Source organism: Podarcis raffonei, chromosome 16, assembly GCF_027172205.1.
Source record: "Podarcis raffonei isolate rPodRaf1 chromosome 16, rPodRaf1.pri, whole genome shotgun sequence".
NCBI lineage: Eukaryota > Metazoa > Chordata > Lepidosauria > Squamata > Lacertidae > Podarcis > Podarcis raffonei.
The window spans coordinates 17,322,948-17,336,215 of record NC_070617.1 but is presented as its reverse complement, the minus strand read 5'-3'; the positions used below and the strand labels follow the sequence as shown (position 1 = coordinate 17,336,215).

Sequence of the window (13,268 nt, the reverse complement as noted above, 5' to 3'; positions counted from 1 at the left end):
CAAATAAGCAGAGGAGCAATGTGAGGGGAAAAAACACAAGACACACACAATAGGGTACATACATCCAGCCAGATGGCCTTCTTCTAGAAAGTTTTTAATTTTCTCTCTCTTTTTTTATTAGTCTCCTTGTTATGACCAGTGCTGTCCTCATTCCCGGCTTGTTTTTCATGGAAATAGTCATTAAAACACTTCATAGAAGTAGGAGAGATTTAAAGAGCATGCACTCTCTAAGACTATTTTGTTTGTTTGTTTGTTTGTTTGACAAAACATGTGCTTCTCTGGGTCTTTATACCTTTCCCAATCCACGTGATGTGGGGGGAGAAGAAATGGGGGGGGGGAGAGACATATACAAAGAGAAAAGCGTGGCTTTGGGCGGAACATAATTAGGGTTTTAGTGGGAAAGGTCAGCCAAAATAGTGGCCAAGAGCACCAAGGCAGTGCAGGCAAAAGGGTTACCTGAAATGTTCCCACCTGATCCAAGGCTGGCACTTTCTGTGGGCAGGACAGGCAGAGGGTGGGCAGTGGTCAAGGAGGGCTCTGTGAACAGAGGGCTCATGAATGGTGAGCCTGATATGTCTCCAGAGATGACCTCGGCAAGTGAGGGGGCATCTTCTTTCTCCCCATCGTGCTCTTCGCCACCTCCAGTTGGCACTGGGCCAGCCATGGTGGTTTCCCTTTCTTCATCCGATTCTTCTGCTGACAGGTCTGGCGTGGTGCTCTCAGTGGCCTCCTCAGTCTCATGCTCCTCCCCAGGAAGCTGGGTGCTAACTGCATGTCCTGAGTCAACCACAGCCTCTTTGGGACTGGAAGTTGCAAACCCCGTGGCAACGGCAGGTGAAATCCAGGCAGACCCAGAATGCTCCTCGCTCTCTTCAGACAGGCTGGCAGCTGTGGTGCTTGAGGATTCTGGGACCACCCTCTTCCACACTGCTGTCCTCTCCACAGTTGCAGCTGTTCCCGGAGGCACAGCCCCTGAAAACTCTGCATCGACTGAGTCGCCAGGATGACCAGGGACGTGGGTGCTTGTGAATCCAGGAACAAGCCCACTTTGCGGGGCTACATGCATGTGGGTCTGCTCAGCAGCTGCAGAGGAGTTTTCAGGCAGCCCCGAGTGCTCAGGCTGATGAGGAACAATGCCAGCTTTTTCAGGATCACTGTAGCTGATATTTTGAGACACCTGCTCTAGAGGGACAACCTTCCTTTCAGCTGCTAACTCTGAGGTGGAGGGTGATGACGATGGGTCTTTATGCAGCTCTTCAGAGTCACTTGCTGCTTGGCTTCCTCCGCCAGTGGAGAGGCTGTCAGAAGAGTCAGCTTCAGTGGTGCCTTCTCCTCCATGCTCTTGAGAGGGTGCTAGGGCAGAACCTGCAGAGCCATGAAAGCCATGAGGTCCATCCTCATCCTCTGATGTGCTGAGGTCTGGGGAGGTTTGGGACCATGCCTGAGTGGTGCTTTCCACCTCATCTTCTGCTGTGGACTCAAACTCCTCTGGAGCTGCTTCTGAAGGCCCGGGCAAGTTTTGTTCTTCATCAGATTCCTCTTCTCCCGGATGGCCTAGATCAAACATCTCATCTTCCTCAGTGCTCTGGGCTTCTTCTGTCTCTTCCTCTGCAAAATTGAAAGGAAGGAAATGAAATCTTCCCAAAGGTGGGAATTGTCCTTAGACACTGCACTTAGAAAGACAATTGGTTTATACATTTGGATCAAGATCTGAAAAACAAGAAACTGACCTTGCATCTTTTGACAGTGGCCTGGAACACAACTGCAAAGTTTTGGAAGACTTTTGATCTTAATTATCCAGACTATTGATATTCCAAGACTTGGCAAATTGCTCTTCTTGAAAAAGCTAAGTGTTCAAGTGCTCAAGATTCCTTCCTTGCCATTTGGTCTAATTTTATTTCATACACAAGCACAGTGTCAGGTCCAAACGTCTATGCAAACGTTGGGATTTAGTACAGTTAAAGGTCTCTTTTAAATCTTTTTTGAAATGACACATTTTAATTGTTTTGCTTTAGACCATGGAACCAATGGTAATTGTGGACCACACATCCTTTCTCTCTTGGTATGTTTCATTATAGACTCAATAATTCACATGCTTAGCTATATCCTTTATTTTCTTATTGGAAATTGCTGACAGCTTAACATGTTTAAGATAATTTCTCTTTCTGTCTGTTGTTATTAAAATTCAATAAAGAAATAAATAAAAGAAAGACAACTAAACCCAGGAGGCACTTGCAGATCTATTCTAGGGTTAGGCAACCCTTGACTCTCCAGTTGTGGTTCGATTCTAACTTCCAGCAGTGAGCAGTGCCAGCAGACTACAAATTATGGGGGTTGTAGTCAACAATATCTGGATCACCCCTGGCCTAATCAACCCCTGGCCTAATCAATGGTGAGATTCAGCAAGTGTCTCCCATTTCATGGTTAATGCTGTATTCACATTTGCATGTGTGGGAGAGTTTACCTCCTCTGTTTGTGTGGGCTTTTTTTTTTTTTTTTTTTTAAAGAGCACTCAAATAAGATTGGGGGGGCAGACAGGAGAGACACCATTACCAATTGCAAAATTTGGATTCTGAATTGAATGGATGAGCACAAGATAAATGTCTTGGATTTGCCAGAAACTGCCAAATGCAAAATACTGCACCGCATTAGCTACCCAGCGCTGTCAGGTAGTTAACTGCCAATTCATGCCAAATACTGGCAAAAAAGTACCAAATACTGGGTGTCAGGTACTGGTGTACAATACACATTTACTCACTGACTATGGAAAGAATGGTGAAATTCATTTTCCTGGAATCTCCATTTAAAAGGAACTTTGATAGGAAGGCGCAAAAGAGGGGTCTCTGTATCTGATAGAGTACACTTATTTTTATTTATTAATTATTTATTTCAATAATTTGTATGCTGCTTAATTACAGTCGTCTCAATAGAGTAAGACTAAAAAATGAGTTCAAACTATAAAGTCAGAGTTCAGCTGAAAAGCTTGATAGAATAATAAAGTCTTCAGTCAGGGCCAGAAGTTCAACAGGGCCTGTCTGACTGCAACAAGAAGGGAGTCCCACAAAACTGGGCTCACAATACTGAATGTGCATCTGAGCTGTGCATCCAAGCCATGGACACTGATTGGCAGCAGACCATCAGGGTTTCAAGCATTTCCAGCCCAACCTGGAAATGCCAAGGATTGAACCTGGGACCTTGTGCATACAAAGCAGGTGCTCTAGCACTGAGCAGCAGCTCTTCAAGGGCTGAGTTATAGGGGGTGCAAATCTCTCTCTCTCTTTTTCTCCCCCTAACTTGTGTTAGCACCCAAGTTTTTGTTTCTGTCCAGATGATGTAGGATGGATTATGCAGATTAAACCGATTAGAATCGTTTTTTGTTTATTTTTGCATAATTTATGCAGTCTGAAGAATTCAGGGGTTTTATGAGCAAAATCTGTCCCATTTATTTATAGAACTTTAATTTCATTTGTTTTGTTTCTCACCACAGACAATCCTCAGCTCTCTGGATCAATATCACACTCTTCTCACTGGTAGCCCCAGTTGTCCAGATGTGAGCATTGTGTTTGTACAGGGTCTACATGCATGAAACCCAATGGGCATAGCCCACAATCTTACAGCCCATTCCTAGTAGGGGATTAAAAGGACTGACCTTTCAATTTAGAATGTAAGAAGAGCCTCCTAGATCAGGCCAATGGCCCATTTAGTCCAGCATCCTGTTCTCACAGTGGCCAATCAGATGCCTGTGGGAAACCCACAAGAGGGATCAGAGCACAAGAGCACTCCCTCTCCCCTCTTGTGGCTTCCAGTAACTGGTATCCAGAAGCATTACTGCCTCCAAACTGTGGAGGCAGAGCATAGCGAACGTGGCTAGTAGCCACTTTCCCAAATGAATTTGTCTAATCTGATGGCCATCCAAGTTGGTGGCCATCACTGCGTCTGGTGACAGCAAACTCCATTTGCACAGTTTTATAAATTTCTAATAGTATATCACCTATAACTCACCTTTTCTCTAGCTAACAAATCAAAACACTGCAACCTCTCCTCATATGGGAGTCACTCCATTTTAGTTGCCCTTTTCTGAACCTTTTCCCAGAGACATTTCCTTCTTACCCAAAGGGTTATCTACTCGAACCCTCTGCAATGCAGGAATCACAGCTGCTCAACCCTTTATGATCCTCAGACCTTTCTTCTCTTCACCTACCATGCCTGTGTCTCCCTGGGCAACCTCCATCTCTTTCTTTTCCCCCTTCCTCATCTCTCTGTCCTGGACTGAAAGCACAGCTACCTGGGCCTGCCTCAGGCCCTTGTGGGGCTGTCTCTTCAGGGGCACTGCTGGGCTTTTGCTGCTGAGCCTCAAGGTTGTCCTGCAAAAGGGGCACGGAATAAATGGCCCCTCTGGATTCCTTCGCCACCTCGCGCTCCGCTTTGGGCAGCCGCAGCTCTTCCATCTTTTCTGTCACAGTCACAATCTCCTTGCTGCCCTCTGCCTCGGGGACTGGAGAATCAGAAAAAGGGCTTGTCTCTTCTGTGGGCAGAAAGAAAGGGGGTGTTACTGCCTCTGGGGGTACTTCAGAAACATCGTTTCAAAGCAGCCTGGGCAGGAATGCTGAGCTCACTCACATAGGGGTAGGCAAGACAGGGCAGGGTTTCGTTGTTTGAGGCAAAGGACCAAGATGGCGCTTCCCCCTGGTTCTGTGTACAGAAGACAACCAGACTGGTAGTTGAAGAATACTGGTAATGAGCATTTTCCCTCACACGTGAGTGAGGGCAGCAGGCTAGTTTGTGGGAGCGCGGCTCCAGGGCAGGTCATGTGACACACACAGGGGAATGGCCAGGGGGAGCCCACTGCTGCCCTTGTAGCAACTGCCACCTGAGGCAGTTGCCTCACCCAGCTGGCCCTAAAGTCATGTTTGTTTATTGACACATCTGCCCATGTTGAAAAGGGGGTCTGGGTTATGTCATACCACAGCATGGGTACATAGCAGGAAGTTAACAGAACCCTTCCCTCTCCATGCGCCAATGATTGGCATAGAGAGGGAAGGTTGAAAGGTTCAGCCCCCACTTCCCCGCATGCTCCTTCTAATAACAAAAATGAACAGGTGGCTTTAAAAGTGGGCGAGAGAAATTCATGGTGGGCAGGTTTATCAATGGCAATAGCTTTGGCAACTACTTCCTACCAGCAGGATCAGAGGCACCAGGCCTCACTAGTTACTGGGGGTCAAGGTAGGAAGACTAGTTCTGCATCCTCCCCCCAAAAAGGATGTGTCGCATCAAAAGAAAAGAGGGCATGGATTTGCATAAAATGTGCACGTGGTGATTTATTTGTATAGAGTCAAATTTAGAAATAATTGCTGTAATTTAAACAGAAATGCAACACATCGCAGCACAGTGGGGAAGACAAAAGGTGGCTTTTGGGTTGGCTCAGACCTTTGACTCTGGATGAGCTCCCATAACCACGTCTTTTTGGTGGCTTCTTATTTTTAACTCAGACTTGGGATGGACAGTCCTCTATTTGAAAATAGGACACATGAGCCACCCTGACAGCAAGAGAGGGCTACTGTGTTTATGAACTTCCCAGAGGCATCTGAATGGCAGGGTAGGTCAAGTGAAAAGGTGTACAGAGCACCTTTAACACTTGTAGAGAAGCAGGGATTTCAGCATGTGTGCTGTGGAAAATTGAATTCTGGATCAGCTAGGGCTACTGGTTGGCTACAGCAGGGCTCTTCTTGAGGAATTCAGGTGCTCTTAACACTGAACCTGTTTTAGACATGAATGGGGCAGATCACTCAGCCACAAAGCTCACTGAATGACCTGGGATCAGTAACTACATCTCAATGTAACCTACCACACAGGGTTGTTGTGGACATTCAATTTTAGACTCTGGAGGAATTTAACCACTACAGTAGTGATGGGGGGGGCGCTTTAGATAGTGATCTGTATTATCCTCCTGCCCAGATCACTCCACCCCTGCAAATGGTAGGGGTGGGGGTTGAAAGAAAGTCAAATTTGCCAGACTGCAACTCCTTTCATCCTTTTGACTGTGTTATGGGGATTGGCGATGGAAATGGGGATGTATTTGACTTGAAAGATGGAGATTGGCAGAGAAGGGAAGGGAAGTGAGTAATGACAGTGTCCGAAGGGAATTATTCTAGTTTTACTCAGCTATAAATTCCATGGTGTCCATGGGATTTATTCTGTAAGAAGTGGGTTTAGGATGACGGCATCAGTTACTCATTATGCTGTTGCAGTCTGTTTATGGGCGTGGGTTTGCGGCAGGAACAGAGTTGACATTTTCAATGAAAATTCAGGGACGTATATGTGCAAATGGTCGTGCCAATGATGGTGCCTCCAACATCCTCTCCCCATTCTCCCCTCTCTTTCCTGCACTCAGTTATGACTAGGGTGGGGGGCACGCTGCTGCTTGCAGGTGGAAAACCCCCAGGGTATATGCTCCTCCATGTCTGAGGGCTTTCCACCTGCCTTCCCTTTTTTGCATTTTGAAACCAAGCCACAAGGGCATCACACACCACATTTTGAACACAGCTGCTTGTACATTTTGAACATGGAGCTGCATGTGCTTTGCCCCACTGGCAAAAGACATAGGCAGCCAGACTGCATTCTGAGGTCTTTTCCAGACGAAGGTTGCAAGTAGGCTGAACAGCACCCACTGTTTGTTTGTTTATTGAGCATTCATTCTGATTTGTTTGTGCGAAGTTTAGTGGATGGCATTTCAATTTGGTATCATGTCAAGCAATTGTTCTGATTTGCCAAAATGCATGTGTTGAAAATGCATTTGTTTGAAATTGGTTCGAATTTCAGATTGGTTGAAATGCATGTAAACTCCCATGTCAAGCATTCATTCTGATTTGTTTGTGGGGAGGCTAGACAACATTGCCTCAAGCAATTGTTATTCCTTATGCACACACTTTCCAGTGCATTTTCCTGTCATTTTCCTTCCACCTCAAGAAATTAGGACTTTAGGGGGGCAGTGCGGGGAGGACCAGGTTTATTGTGCAAGAGTGCCGAATCCACAATAAGGAATGTGCTGATAATGCAATGTTGTCAGTATTTGACTGAATCCCACCTGCAACATGGGAGCAGTCTAAAGGGACAGTGCCTTCTGTGAGGGCCCAGACTTCTGCCTAGTGGTACCACTATAACAAAACCTTTCCAAGGACCCTGCAGGAATTAAATTACATAAAATATTAGCAAACTAGGGGCTCATCCGCGCGTACGTCTGCTATGTGCTTTCTAGGCACAGGTCTGGGCTTTCCAGGTCTGTGTCCGAGCAGTTTTTCTTTGTCCCAACACTTTCCCTAGGAAAACTCATTATTTACTGCAGAATTGGAGCAAACAGCAATCTGCAGCAAACCCAATTGGCGTTTGCGGTGATTCAGCAGTAAAACGTGGGTTTTCTCAGGGAAAGCACCAAGAGAAAAGGAAAAACCGCCCAGAAACAGACCTGGAAAGAGTGGACCTCTGCGTAGAATGCACGGAGCAAAGGTGAGTGTGGATGAGCCCTAGAAGTAATTGTTCTAGTGAATAGAGTTGCCACCTTTCCCCCACTGGCTCTGCTCTTGTGCTTTTGACAGGAACCTCTAACACAGAGAAAATTATCAGGTGTATCTCTTCCTGGCAAATGATTGGAAAAGTTTCACAGACTGAATTTATCTTGTGTTTTGACCTCCAGGTGAGCAAGGTGGCAATCCTACTCAGAGTTTAGCCATGCCAGAAGGATTGTTACCTCTAAAGCAATACACGTCATATTTGCTTTGGGGATCTGGAAATCCAGTCTGGTTGCGAAAGAGGAAGATGGTTTTGACTCCTGAGACGTTTCCTCCACACTTCTCCCGCGGGGTGACGATGGGGTACCGCACACTTCCGTCTGCCAGCCAGCCAGGGTTGCAGTGGTCCAGACCTTCATTCCATGCTGCATACAGCTGGCCTGTCGTGGCAATCTCCACTCCCAGAGACTTACACTCAGCTTTGGCCTCCTCCCAAGTGAATTTCTCTGGAGAGCTCACCACAAACAGCTCTCCTGCAACCAGAGACAAGTTGGGCATCAGTGTTTAAAGAGATAACAACAAAACATGCTTTGGCTGGAATTAAAAGAAGCATATTTACTTATCTGTTAAAACAGGAGTGGCTAATCTGTGGCTCTCCAGATGTTCTATTTATTTAATCACACTTATAAATTGTGTTTAATATTTGATTAATATTTCAAAAAGCTCCAAGCAGCCTAAGTTGTTACAAAGTATGTGTTATTCGACTTTCATCTCCCATCAGCCCCTGCAGCCAGCGTGGCCAATAGGGATGTTGGGGGGCCACAGGTTCCTCACCCCATTTTAAAATGCTTAAGACAAAGAAACATCCCAGCCAGGCAAAAGTACTTGAGGAGGGTGCAGAGCAGGACCAGGGAGAGGTGTGGCCTGGGGAGGGTCCAAGGAAGAGTCCCAAGAACTGGACACAGAAGCCTGGAAGGTTGTATTTGGCCCCTTGCCCTGAGGTTCCCCACTCTTATACTAGATGGTAAATTAATGTTACGTAAGGGACGCGGGTGGCGCTGTGGGTAAAAGCCTCAGCGCCTAGGGCTTGCCGATCGAAAGGTCGGCGGTTCGAATCCCCGCGGCGGGGTGCGCTCCCGCTGCTCGGTCCCAGCGCCTGCCAACCTAGCAGTTCGAAAGCACCCCCGGGTGCAAGTAGATAAATAGGGACCGCTTACTGGCGGGAAGGTAAACGGCGTTTCCGTGTGCTGCGCTGGCTCGCCAGATGCAGCTTTGTCACGCTGGCCACGTGACCCGGAAGTGTCTCCGGACAGCGCTGGCCCCTGGCCTCTTAAGTGAGATGGGCGCACAACCCCAGAGTCTGTCAAGACTGGCCCGTACGGGCAGGGGTACCTTTACCTTTACCTTTTAAGGGCTTTCTGAAGCTTGTTATCTGGGGAGAAGCACTTAGGTACTGCTCCTTGGTGTGAGAAGAGGGGGCTTCTTCCTTCAGTTCAGGTGGCAGGCAAGGCAGTGACATGGGGCACGGCATTCTTGGGGTGGCACCCTCTTTATGGGACTCCCTCCTCAGTGAGATTATGCGTGTTTTGGTGACAGATGCAGATGACTGGTGTTGCAGCTTTTAATAATGTACTTAGCTTTATTTTACAAGACATTATATAGTATGCTCTGTTGTTGTTTTAAATTTTTATCATTAAATTCTTACAACATTGTAAAACTTAAAATAAAACATCCCGCCCTGGCCCATAAGATAAAATTTAGGCAATACATCAGAAATGGCATCCAAATAGGATAGTAAGTGCCTATCTCATTCAACCATTTGCAGAGAAGGCAATGTACACTTTACGCTAACCAGAAAGTTTCATATTGTGAACTGAGTCCTCTGTTTTCATTTCCAGCCATGTACATAATAAATCTGGACCAATCTATTGTGAAAGCATCCTTATGTTTTAAACCTTGTGCCAGTTTTATTTTATTTGCCAATTTTTCCACAGGAGCTATTTGCAACTGTACCAGTTTCCCTCCAGTTTCTTCCAGCACCTCATTATTACAAGCCTGGATGCTAGTAAAATATATGTTATTTGGATTAGGTTAATGTTACTTCTTGTAAAACGATTGAGCTGAGCCAGCTTTGGACATTTAAAAGTGTTTTGTCCAGTAATTACTTTTATTTCAACAAATGCTTCTTCTCAGAACTGAGCCATTTTCCTATATGCCCACCACACATTCCACAGCCTCTCCAGCAATTCAGTGACTATGAGGAGATAATATGGAATCTTCAACCGGTCCAGACTTGAGACTCACCTCTGACTCCCAAGCTGCGACATTAGTCCCACTTTCATTTTCTCATTTTTGATTTATATTTAATAGTGACAACAACAACAATTGTTACATATAACCCGCCCATCAGGGTTCGTTGCCCCAGCCACTCCGGGTGGCTTCCAACAGAATATATAAAACATAATGAAGCATCAGACATTAACAACTTAATTTTGTTTCACCCTAAAATGGCAATTCAGAGAGCAACATACCTACTGTTCCTCAGCATTACAATGAAATGAAAACTAGTCCTGCAATGGGGCAGGAGAAAGGCATGAGCATGTAGCTGGCCAGAAATACGTATCTTATTTTTAAAATGTCTTGTGCCTTTCTCTTGCCACATTGCAGCACTCATGGAAACTGATAAAACAAGCATTTCATCAGAAGAATGCCTCCTTGTCAAGAAACACATGTAGTGCTCCTTTGGTCTGGTCAGTCTAAACTGGAATCATGGAAGCAACAGCTTTGCAACAAGCTACCTCGTGTGGCAATGCAACTCACCTGTGGGACTCATCACACTGGTTGAAGATCTATGGGCTAAAAGCATAGGCATGAGATATCATTTTGCAATATTTTAAGTGGTATCTCATTTGTTGAGATTGAGAGAGACTAAAAAGGGAAATTCTGCTCAAGGAAGTCCAGAGCTCTTCACTGATAGTAACCTGCAGTGTTGTGGTAGTATGCTGTGTTGTAAGCTCTGATCTGGAGGAAGAGGTGGGGTATAAAACACTGACATGAATGAGTAAGTGTCCGGTTGATGGGCTGTATTTGATGGAATGTATCACAAGTTCATCAGGCAATGCAATAGTTAGCTACTCTATACATCCCACAGCAAAGGGCAACATGAAGACTCTGATTTCAAAGGGCAAGGATATTTTGTCAATCTAACTCACCATACAGTTCTTCAGCATAGCAATAGACATCATACATGTCTTCTGGGTCCACTACCCCATAGTTACGGACACCCGGAAACCCATCCATGTCTCCGTAACAGGCTTCACGAGGGGTCTGTATGGGGTACCTGAAGATAAGAACAGTGTTCAGTGTCATAGCCCCAGACTAGGACAAATCAGAGCCCTCCACCAATGGCAGATTGGGGAAAGAGATGGAACTACTCACTGGCATGTTCCACATACAGCTGCTGTCACTGGGGCTAGCAAGAACTTCCCTGAACCTCAAGGGGACCCCTCTGTCACCAGACTCTGAGGACTGGTTCAGAGACTCCTCAAGAGTCAGAAGGGTCAGTAGAGATATCCCCACAGCTTGTAATTCCAGGTCTTAGAAGGAGCCAATGGCTAAATAGGAAGGCACCACTCAGGTAGGATGGCTATGGCCCAAACCTGAGGCCTAGGGAATCTCACAGGGAACAGCCCTGGTGATGCCATTAAGTATGACACATTTAAGCATTAACTGCAGTTGCTGAGAGCATACCATTCAACTTTGCATTAATAATGGCATATGCTATACTTATATTTATATACACCTCTGGGAAATTAAGGTGGTGGATGGGTGGGGTCTCTTTAGTGCTGAGCTTTCCGGTATGCCCTGCTGCCCTATAAGCAATGTAAAGCACTTTTAAAAAGAAAAAGAAAAAAGAAAAAGGATTAGCTTTTTAAAAAGGTGGGGAGCATATGAGCCCCTGGGACACTTCCTAAGATTATCCCTGGTCAAAGCTTCCATTAGAACGGACATGCACAATTTCATGAAGGGAACCAGGAACCATAGGAAATCTGGCTTCTTATGGTTCTTTGTTTCCCAAGAAAGGCCATTAGCATCCAGGGGCACCACGATCTTAAACTTCCCATGGTTCCTCAAAGCAGCATCAAAGGTGTGCCTGAGGCTCTCCCATGAGCCACCCCTACCCATTATTACCAGGTAACATGTGGAAAAGAAAAGTGATGGGGTGGCGGGTTCTCTAGTTGGACTGCATGCCCCCTTGTGGTTCCAGTGACCCCACTGGGAATGTGAGGTTTTGAACAGGTTCTTCCTAATTGTTATGTACTGAGTTGAATAGGATCCAAACTGCAGCAGTCTGATTGGTCCTAGAACAATAGGATCCAAAAGGCAGCAGTTTGATTGGTCCTAGAACAATAGGATTCAGAATGCAGCAGTCTGATTGGTCCTAGAACAATGCAGCAGTATGATTGGTTTGCAGGAACCACCCAATCATGCTCCAGATAGGAGTGAATCCACAACCTGATTGGCTTACAGTAGAATTCCGGAATTAGCCAATCATGTGCAGCCCATTGTGTAAATAATGTATATAAAGCAGATACTTTGAGGGGACTTTCATTCATTCCTCCTCACCACTATGAGCTGAATAAAGAGCATGAAATCACTTTGCGACTCTGAGTATATTTCACTAATAAATTATTTCTTTTCGAAATGCATACTTTCCACTGACCCCATTTCAAACAGAGCTGCAGGGAGTTTGAATTTCACTTATGCAATGCCTACAGAAAAAGCGGGAGGGATATTCCACAATGTCAGTGATGGTTTCATAATGTGTGTAGCCCTTAGTCAATATTGAAAGAGCCTGGCTGCTGGATCAGGCCAAAGGCCCAGGTAGTCCAACCTCCTGTTCACAAGCAGTACATCCTAAGCACAATGGCCACCTTCTGGCTCTATTCCCCAGCAACTGCTATGCAGAGAGATACGCTGTGCCTCTGATCCAGGAGGCAGCATAAATCTTGGGCTTTTATAGCCCCATAAAAATGTCACCATTCCTAAATTTCAAGGCTAATAAAAACAACCAGTTCTTAAAAGATGGCTTGAGAGTCACATTTTCTCATTAGCACTGCATCAAACACAGAGTTCCAAAAGAGGCCAAGCCCTCCCTATCCTGGAAAGGATTCCACCACCTAAAAGCCACCCCAACTGCCTAACCTCTGATGCAGCCTTTGTGATATCCTCCAGATGCTTTAGACTACAGCTCCAACCACTCCTAGGTAGCATGGCCATTCAGCCTGGCACTGGATGGGATTTGCATTCCAAAATGGCTAATGGGAGTTGTAGTCTGAAACATCTGGAGGGAAACCAGGTTGGGAAAGACTCCACATGAAGTTCCTCTGAAGACAGGTATTTCCCAGTACTCTTTCCCCATTGCACAAATAAATGGTATGGTATGTGTGTGCATTTTTGTGCATCACAAATTACAATGCATGAGTGTGGAATCTGCCATCTGGAGTTGGGAATCCAGCATGCTGGCCTTCCTTTGATAATAAAAATAAGTGATAATGGAGGAAGGGGGTCACTAAATTAAGGATTAGGCAAATATGTGGAGGACTGGTCTCTTAATAGTGATGAGCCATGAGAGCTGCATGTAGGGCCTGATTGTTCCAGGGCAGTCTACGCCTGATTACCGGATACATCTGGAGAGCACCAGGTTGGGGAAGGCTGCTCTATAGGTTGCAGAGCAGAAGATAATAATCTCAAATAACAGAA

The 13,268-nt window shown here is 45.7% G+C and overlaps 1 protein-coding gene across 11 annotated transcripts in view; it reads right to left on the bottom strand.

The window, feature by feature from the left end:
• The window catches only part of BCAN (brevican), a 47,315-nt gene that overhangs the window by 12,232 nt on the left and 21,815 nt on the right, over window positions 1-13,268 (bottom strand). For 8 of the 11 annotated variants that reach the window (XM_053370081.1, XM_053370080.1, XM_053370087.1 and 5 more), the window contains exons 5-8: window positions 10,718-10,845; window positions 7,745-8,038; window positions 4,202-4,525; window positions 457-1,608 (exon numbers count right to left, since the gene is read on the bottom strand). In XM_053370081.1, the coding sequence (XP_053226056.1) occupies window positions 457-1,608; window positions 4,202-4,525; window positions 7,745-8,038; window positions 10,718-10,845 (1,898 nt within the window). The remainder of the gene's footprint in view (window positions 1-456; window positions 1,609-4,201; window positions 4,526-7,744; window positions 8,039-10,717; window positions 10,846-13,268) is intronic. The other 3 variants (XM_053370078.1, XM_053370079.1, XM_053370088.1) reach the window with 3 other exon arrangements.